Raw genomic sequence first — 10018 nt, forward strand, 5'->3', positions numbered from 1 at the left:
TTTTTGAAATTATAAATTTTTGAAGAAGAAATTGATTTTAGGAAAAAAATCTGTGAAATCTTTGGAGAACATGGAGTTTTTTGAAGAAAAATGAAATTTTTGAAGATAAATGAAAATTTTTGAAGAAAAATGGAAATTTTTTGATGAAAAATGATTTTTTTTTGATGAAAATGGATATTTTTGAAGAAAAATGAAAATTTTTGAAGAAAAATGAAAATTTTTGAAGAAAAATGAAAATTTTTGAAGAAAAATGGAAATTTTTGAAGAAAAATGGAAATTTTTGAAGAAAAATGGAAATTTTTGAAGAAAAATGGAAATTTTTTAAAGAAAAATGGAATTTTTTGAAGAAAAATGGAATTTTTTGAAGAAAAATGGAATTTTTTTTTGAAGAAAAATGGAATTTTTTGAAGAAAAATGGAATTTTTTGAAGAAAAATGGAATTTTTTGAAGAAAAATGGAATTTTTTGAAGAAAAATGGAATTTTTTGAAGAAAAATGGAATTTTTTGAAGAAAAATGGAATTTTTTGAAGAAAAATGGACCAAAAATTTGACCAAAATTCGAGTAAAACCAAGAAAAATCAAACTTTTGACCAAAATTAAAGAAAAATTAAATTTTTGAACAAAATTCAAGAAAAATCAAATTTTTGATTATAATTCAAGAAAAATCAAAATTCAAAATAAATCAAATTTTTCAAAAAAAATTCAAGAAACTGTTATGTCTATATATATTATATTGTGCTATATGCATAACCCCTAGATCCGTACTATAAGAAGAATCACAAGAATACATGTAATAGGTTAAGTATGTAATTATGTTAGGATCAGTCTGGTTAGTCATCTCATTAAATAAAGATCATCTTAGCTCTCAATATAACTTCTTTTATTAAGCAAGTACTGTGAAGGTACATGACATTTTTGGCGACGAGGATTGTGCGGTTATATACGAGTAGTATTTAATGATCATTAACTATAAGCCGAAAAAATAATAGAAGAACCCGTATCAAAGATCATGTGATACGATCACGCCGTGTGTGAAACAGTTTGCAAGTCAGCATATAATTGTATTAATTGTAAAAAAATTAAGAAAACGATAAAATGACAACAGACAATAAAACTTTATCTAGCATTGCTAGTAAAATGAGTGTGGGAAATTTCCGTGGAAATATTGATCCATTTATAATCGATAAAGACGATTTTGAACAATATGCAGATCGATTAAAGCATATTTTTGTATTAAATGCTATTGGCGAATCTGTGGCAGAGGAGAAGCAAAAAGTGTCAATTTTTGTGTCTTTTGTGGGAGCTGATTTATACAAAATCCTCCGGACATTGATTGCCCCAAAATCAGAGTGGGATTTCTCCTATGACGAGCTAATTAAAATAATGAAGCAGTACTTTAAACCAAAATTGAACGTGAGAGCCGAGCGTTTCAAATTCATGTCTCGGAGACTAAAAGACGGTGAAACTTTACAAGACTTTGTAGTGGAGCTGAAGTCTATTGCCGAAAACTGCGAATATGGTGCCTTTTTGGATCAGGCACTGTCTGACAAGTTCATTTGGTCTCAAAGAAGTTCCGATATTCAGCGAAAACTTCTCAATGAACCATTAAATAAAACATTTAATGAAATATTTGAGTCTGCACAAACAATGGAATCAACTCAGAAGGATGTGAAAGATATTCAGTCGACTCTTCCGTCTATGAATATACATGGTGACCAGAATTGGATTGGGAGAAGCAAATTTAGAATGGGAAATTCTAACCATCGACGCATCGCCTCGAGAAGCAAAGCAAGAAACCACGATCAAGATGGTAATCGTGCATCATCACGACCAAGAAGGTCCAACGAGAAAGTCACGTGCTTTCGATGTCAAAAAGAAGGGCATTACGCATATGACTGTGGTAACAATAGAGTAAGGCATTCAAATACTAACAATAGATATAGAAATAAAAATTATAAAAAAGTCAATCACGTTGATGGTGAACAACAAATGTTATCGAATTTAACTTTAGGTAATGTTACAATAAATTCCTTAAGTTCCGAATATTTAGAACCACTTATTATTTCATTAAAAGTAAACAATATTAATATAAATATGGAGGTTGATTCTGGTGCCTGTCTTTCTATACTCTCTGAACGCATGTACTTGAAGTTGTTTAAAAATTGCAGATTAAAGCCCTTTGATAAAACTCTTAATGTCATTACAGGTGAAAATGTTGTTGTTGTTGGAGCTGTTGAGGTTGCTGTAAATGGTTTGTTTGATGATAAAATATACTGCCTGGATTTGGTTGTGGTTAGAACCGAGAAGGATTTTACTCCTCTTTTGGGTAGAAATTGGCTAAACACCCTTTTTACAAAATGGAGGAATCATTTTAAGGTAAATAGCATTAGTCCATCTCGTGATGAGGTCAAAAACGAAATTTTGAAAGCTTTTCCACAAGTTTTCGATAACAATTATTATGGAATAATTAGGGATCACGTTGCAGAGATTGTGCTTGATGTTAATGCATCACCTATTTTTCATAAACCATATACGGTTCCATATGGATTACGTGAAAAGGTTGAGAAAGAGCTGGGAAGGCTTGTGGAAGTAGGCATCTTGAAACCAGTTAGGTTCAGCGAGTGGGCCACACCAATTGTGGTTGTAGAAAAAAAAGATGGAACCATACGAATCTGTATGGATTGTAAGTCGACCATAAACAGGTATGTTAGGGCTGATCATTACCCGATTCCGCGAATCGACGACATATTGTCTTGTTTTGGAGGTTGTTCCTTCTTTTGCATACTTGATTTAGCTGGGGCGTTCCAGCAAGTTGCGCTATCAGAACAGTCGCAAAAGTATGTTACAATCAACACTGATAAGGGTTTGTTTCAATACACTAGGCTTCCATTTGGAATTAAAAGTGCACCCTCCATTTTTCAGTGTGTGATAGATGACATTTTAAAAGGTCTGAAATATGTAAAAGGGTATATCGATGACATCATCATAGGTGGTAGCACGCTAGATGATTGTAAGGCAAATCTGATTGAGGTTTTACGAAGGTTCAATCAGTTAAACGTTAAAGTGCGTATCGACAAGTGTCAATTTTTTAAATCATCGGTCGAGTATCTGGGCCATGAGATTAATGGCGATGGAATTCATCCAAAGGCTAATATGATGAAGGCAATAGTCAACGCTCCTGCTCCCGTTGATGTTTCTTCGTTAAAAGCATACTTGGGTTTGTTAAATTTTTATAATAAATTCATTCCGAATCTTTCTGCTCGATTAGCACCCTTGTATGATCTCTTAAAGAAAGAGAAATCTTTTGATTGGAATCAAGATTGCGAAAAGGTTTTTAACGAGAGTAAATGTTGGTTATATGATAATAATATGTTAGTGCACTACTCCCCAGATAAAGCTCTCGGTATTGTTTGTGACGCCAGCTCATATGGTGTTGGTGGGGTATTATTTCACATAGAGAAAAATGGTGAAGAACGTCCTATAATGTTCGTGTCTAGCACTTTATCGAATGCTGAGAAAAATTATTCTCAAATAGAGCGTGAAGCTCTCGCGGTGATTTTCAGTGTGAAACGTTTTCACAAATATATATACGGGCGTAAAATTACAATTTATAGTGACCATAAGCCCCTTGAGAACATTTTTGGTGACAAAAAGAATAATGCCATAGCTGCCGCAAGATTGCAACGATGGGCTCTGATACTATCACAGTACGATTATAAGATAGTTTATAGAAAAGGAAGCGCTATGAATAACGCTGATGCTTTATCACGTTTGCCCGTGAGCGAGCCAACTGATGTGTCTAGTTGCATGATAAATTTTTTTAATATAGCGGGTAATTTACCCTTGAATGCAAATGACATTGCAAAAGAAACATCGAAAGACGATACTTTGAGCAAAGTTATTTCTTTTATGAATTCAGAATGGCCAGCTTATTTTGAAAATAAGTTGTTGCAAAAACTAAGTAGTAGAAAATTAGAATTTTCTATATCGGATGAGGGATGTTTATTGTTAGGTTGTCGAGTAGTTATTCCAAATTCATTGAAAGGAAAAATGCTAGAACTTTTACATGAAGGACACTTGAGTGTTGTCCGCATGAAAGAGCTCTCCCGAGGTACAATGTGGTGGTTAAATTTAGATCGTGACATTGAGCACTATGTCCGAACGTGTGATGCGTGTCAGCAGGAAAGTAAAAGACCTGGATTTGTTCCGTTGTCATCTTGGCCAGTTACTTCATTTCCTTTCGAGAGAATACATATTGATTTTCTATATTTTAAAAACAAAACATTTTTACTAATGGTAGACACTTTTTCACGATGGATTGATGTCCATATTATGAACAAAACAACAGCAGTTAATGTGATATCAGTGTTTAGAAAAGTTTTTTGTATTTTTGGCTTACCAAAGGAAATCGTATCTGACAATGGTCCACCATTTTCGTCGGTGGAACTTCAAAATTTTTGTAAGGCAAACAACATTATTTTGACTAAGACTCCACCATATAACCCTCAATCAAACGGCAGTGCTGAGAGAGCAGTTCAAACTTTGAAATCAAGTTTAAAAAAATATTTTCATGATCATAAGATCAAAAATTTACCTATAGAGAACCATGTTGAAAATTTTTTATTTAAATACCGAAATGTTCCTTCAACTACAACAAATAATACACCAGCTAATTTAATTTTTAGATATAATCCGCGAACTATTTTCGATGCTATCAAACCAATAAGTAGCCAAGTAAGCAAACAACCGTTAATTAAAAGTAATAAAGCCCAGTCTAACGAAAACCAAACCCAAAAATTAATTAAATATATAAGTAAGAAGCTACAAAAACAACAACAACAGAAACACAAAGTAACTCAGATCAAAAATAATGAATTCAGTAAAAATCAAACCGTTTGGTATCGATGTAGTTATAACAACTTTGTGCGATGGACACCAGCAATTATATATGACAAAATTTCAAAAGTTGTATATCTCGTAAGATTAAATGGTACTATTCGAAAAGCTCATGGTCACCAGTTGAGACCAAGAGTTTTAAGAAAGGTAACATTTGATTCTAGTAGAAATCAGAGTTATAATAATTCAGAAACTGATATCCTAAATCCACAATTAAAAAGGGAGGAAAGCTCGGTATATGAATATAATGCAGAGGATAATAAAAAGGACAGTAATCCGAATACACCTATAGCTTTGAGTAAAAGTGTAAGAACTAGAAAAAAACCCATAAGGTATCCTAACATTTAAGTTTGAATACTGTTGAATATTTGGAAGTTATGAAGTTGATTAAATTATATACAAATTAATAGAATGAGAATAATGTATTTGAAGTAAATTTAAAATTATAAGGAAGATATGTTAAAGTAAGAAATAATAAATAAAATAAGAATTTATTTGAAATAAAATGAAATATTTAAATTATTTTTAAATTAATTATTATTTTAAAAGAATTTAAAATTATTTATAAAATAATAAAGATCCTTTTAAATATTCTAATCTTATAACAACTGAATTTAATTATTATACAAACATTGTAACTAAGTAAATAAGAAACTTAAGGAGAAAGGAGTGTTATGTCTATATATATTATATTGTGCTATATGCATAACCCCTAGATCCGTACTATAAGAAGAATCACAAGAATACATGTAATAGGTTAAGTATGTAATTATGTTAGGATCAGTCTGGTTAGTCATCTCATTAAATAAAGATCATCTTAGCTCTCAATATAACTTCTTTTATTAAGCAAGTACTGTGAAGGTACATGACAGAAACATGCAATTTTTCAAAAAAATTCAAGAAAAACACAATTTTTGAACAAAATTCAAGGAAAATCAGATTTTTTAACAAAATTCAAGAAAAAAACAATTTTTGCAGTAAAATCAAATTTTTTGAACAAAATTCAAGAAAAGTCAAATTTTTGAACAAAATTCAAGAAAAGCCAAATTTTTGAAAAAATTCAAGAAAAATCAAATTTTTCAACAAAATTCAAGAAAAATCAAATTTTTCAACTAAATTCAAGAAAAACCAAATTTTTCAACAAAATTCAAGAAAAACCATATTTTTGAACAAAATCCAAGAAAAATCCAATTTTTGAACAAAATCCAAGAAAAGTCAAATTTTTGAACAAAATTCAAGAAAAACCAAACTTTTGAACAAAATTCAAGAAAAACCAAAACCAAATTTTTGAACAAAATTCAAGAAAATTCAAATTTTTGAACAAAATCCAAGAAAAATGAAATTTTTGAACAAAATCCAAGAAAAATCAAATTTTTGAACAAAATCCAAGAAAAATCAAATTTTTGAACAAAATCCAAGAAAAGTCAAATTTTTGAACAAAATTCAAGAAAAACCAAACTTTTGAACAAAATTCAAGAAAAACCAAAACCAAATTTTTGAACAAAATTCAAGGAAATTCAAATTTTTGAACAAAATCCAAGAAAAGTCAAATTTTTGAACAAAATTCAACAAAATTCAAGAAAAATCAAATTTTTAAAGAAAAATCCAGAAAAGTGAAATTTTTGAACAAAATTCAAGAAAACCCAAATTTCTAAACGAAATTCAAGAAAAATCAAATTTTTAACTAAATTCAAGAAAAATCAAATTTTTGAACTAAATTCAAGAAAAATCAAATTTTTTGAACAAAATTGAAGAAAAATCAAATTTTTCAACAAAATTCAAGAAAAATTTAATTTTTGAAGAAAAGTCAAAGTTTTGAACAAAATTCCAGAAAAACCAAATTTCTGAACGAAATTCAAGAAAAATCTAATTTTTGAACAAAATCCAAGAAAAATAAAAATTTTTAAGAAATATACAATTTTTCAACAAAATTCAAGAAAAATCAAATTTTTGACCGAAATTCAAGAAAAACCAAACTCAAGAAAAATCAAATTTTTGAACCAAATTTAAGAAAAATCAAATTTTTGAACAAAATTCACGAAAAATCAAATTTTTGAAGGAAAATCAAGAAAAGTCAAATTTTTAAACAAAATTCAAGCAAAATTAGATTTTTGAACAAAATTGAAGAAAAACCACATTTTTGAACAAATTTCAAGAAAAAATCAAATTCTTGAGTTCAACAAAAATCAAATTTTTAATTAAATTCAAGAAAAATTAAATTTTTCAACAAAATTCAAGTAAAGTCAAATTTTTCAAAAAAATTCAAGAAAAATCAAATTTTTGAACAAAATTCAAGAAAAATCAAATTTTTGAACAAAATTCAAGAAAAATCAAATTTTTGAAAAAAAAATTCAAGAAATGTCAAATTTCTGAACAAAATTAAAGAAGAATCAAATTTTTGAAGAAAAATAAAGAAAAATCAAATTTTTGACCAAAATTCAAGAAAAATAAATTTTTTTAACAGAATTCAAGAAAAATCAGATTTTTCAACGAAATTCAAGAAAAATCAAATTTTTCACCAAAATTCAAGAAAAATTAAATTTTTGAACGAAATTCAAGAAAAGTCAAATTTCTGAACAAAATTAAAGAAGAATCAAACTTTTGAAGAAAAATAAAGAAAAATCAAATTTTTGAACAAAATTCAAAGAAAATCAAATTTTTGAACAAAATTAAAAAAAAAGCAAATTTTTCAAATAAAAAATTGAAGAAAAATCAAACTTTTGAACAAAATCCAAGAAAAATCAAATTTTTGACCAAAATTCGAGAAAACCCAATTTTTTTAACAAAATTCAAGAAAAATTAAATTTTTCAACAAAATTCAAGAAAAATCAAACTTTTGACCAAAATTCAAGAAAAATTAAATTTTTGAAAATTCAAGAAAAATAAAATTTTTGAAAATTCAAGAAAAATAAAATTTTTGAACATAATTCAAGAAAATTAAATTTTTGAACAAAATTCAGAAAAATCAAATTTTTGAACAAAATTCAAGAAAAATAAAATTTTTAAACGAAATTCAAGAAAAGTCAAGTTTTTCAACAAAACTCAAGAAAAGTCAAATTTTTGAACAAAATTCCAGAAAAGTCAGATTTTTGAAGAAATATCAAATATTTTTCAGGAAATATCAAATTTTTCAAGAAAAATCAAACTTTTGAAGATGCTAAAAATATCATAAAAATAGCCCACTATGGAAAGTTTTACCACATATCCAACACAGTTCACTTCAATTTATTGTAAAATTTTCATTTTTTTATCCTTGATGCTTCAGCAGAGCAACTCCTTGACACCGTAAAATTAACCATTTGTCTAACTTTTAATCTCTCTTCCATCAAAACACTTTTGAAAACTGTAGGTAGGTAGGTAGGTTTCTTGGTATCTATATCGTCTTAATTATAATTCGACTAAAATAACTTCCTGTAAAATTATTTACCTACTCAATAGATGTTTAGGAAGGGAAGAGGGGAATGTGGTGTGGTTAAAGTTTACACAAAAGTTTATTTTCTTGCTTTCTCTAAGGTAAATTTACTGCAATGTACTGATGCAAGTTGTCTATTTCTTTATGGATGAATGGAAGGTAAGGAAGTAAAAGGAAGGAACTTAAACTTTCCTGCAAAGTCTATTTACTCTAATTAGGACAATGTTACAATAAAGAAGATGCATCTATCTATACACAGTTAAGTTATGCTATGCTTTTATTTGCTGATGTTGATGATGATGATGATGATGACGATGTGATGGTTGTTCAAAGTTCACTTCCTCTTCCTCGAACTCAAATTTAACTATACCAAGTACTAGTTAGTAAGTTTTGAAATAATAATTAATTGCACCTGCTTTTGAGTTAATTCAACTGTGGATAAATTATACCAAAAAACTTTTAAACATTGCAAATTTATGCAATCATATTGTGATACATAAACGTTACCGATATTGTGTACAGTAATACAGGATATATGCATTTCAATGAAATGAATGAAACAATGTTTTTGAGGTGAGGTTTGGAAGTACAGGCATAAGTGTAAGGGGATATACTGAACTTCCACAACGATGACATACTCCATAAAACAAGCCACAAAAATTTACCTAGCTAAGTACATAAATGCGGTTTAACTGATGAAATTTATCGCCATAGTCTTCGTGGTATCGCTCGTAGGTACAAAAGATTTGCAAGGAAACGCATCAAGTATCTATCTTCTACTCGTGTATAAACCTCTTAAAAGAGAGATACACTTTGTGTTTTCGTTCAAACTGCTGCGCGGCAACGGCCGGAAGGTGGCGGCGGTGGGGAAGCGGGAGAGCGAGAGTGCATCTGCAATCTGCATACAATGTACAAAACAAGAAGAAGTTACCGCGCTTGATTGTGTTTTCGTTTGATCTTTACGCTCAGTTAAATGCTTTTCTACTTGCGATACGCCAAGGAAGGTATAAAGGCTCCACCTCTTATGGCATCTTATGGATTCGATGAAAATAACGTCCTATGACTTCTACAGACATACAAGATTCGAGTAAAAGCTTATGGCTCAAATTGCTCTGGAGATCGGTCTCGGACATCCTCTAGTTTGATAGCTAAGACAGAGTCTATTAAACCTTAGAAGAACGAGTATAATGAACTTATGAGCGAGTACATCCGACTTATTGGTGTAGTTTTAGTTCGTTTAACATCAATTCAAGTGAAGTTTATCTCATACTTGAGTTTTAAAAGGATGGCTAGCGGCAGCATTAAAAAGCAACTTCACAAAGAACGGCCCCATCGTTCAATGATGTTGGACTTTTTCGCTAACAAAAACATTAAATTGAACTTGAATAAGCATAAATCGATAAAATCATCCAAATCCGGTAAAAATTATTTATTGACCATGTAAGCACTACAAGAAGATAAACGAACAGAACATGAACAATTTTAAAAAAGTTCAATTTTATTCATGTACTCAACTTCATGTATCGCTATAAAGTATGATTGGGTCTTAATACTTTACTCAAGTAGTTCGTGTTAATGTTGGAATAATCAAATGAAAAATATGACTTCCTGGCACAAGAGGTTTTACAATTTGCACAAACATTCAACTTCCGGTGGAGAAAATACAAAGGTACTAAACTATACATAACCTGGAGTAGTTAGCTACAAACT

The 10018-nt window shown here is 29.5% G+C and overlaps 1 protein-coding gene across 1 annotated transcript; it reads left to right on the top strand.

Moving 5' to 3' along the window:
* The first annotated feature begins 1095 nt into the window (after nt 1-1095).
* LOC129950381 (uncharacterized protein K02A2.6-like) lies at nt 1096-8672 on the top strand. Its single transcript, XM_056062324.1, has 2 exons — nt 1096-4186; nt 8527-8672. Exons 1-2 carry the CDS (start codon nt 1096-1098, stop codon nt 8670-8672), a joined length of 3237 nt encoding a protein of 1078 aa, XP_055918299.1.
* Nucleotides 8673-10018: the final 1346 nt, after the last annotated feature.

This window comes from Eupeodes corollae, chromosome 3, assembly GCF_945859685.1.
Source record: "Eupeodes corollae chromosome 3, idEupCoro1.1, whole genome shotgun sequence".
Taxonomy (NCBI): Eukaryota; Metazoa; Arthropoda; class Insecta; order Diptera; family Syrphidae; genus Eupeodes; species Eupeodes corollae.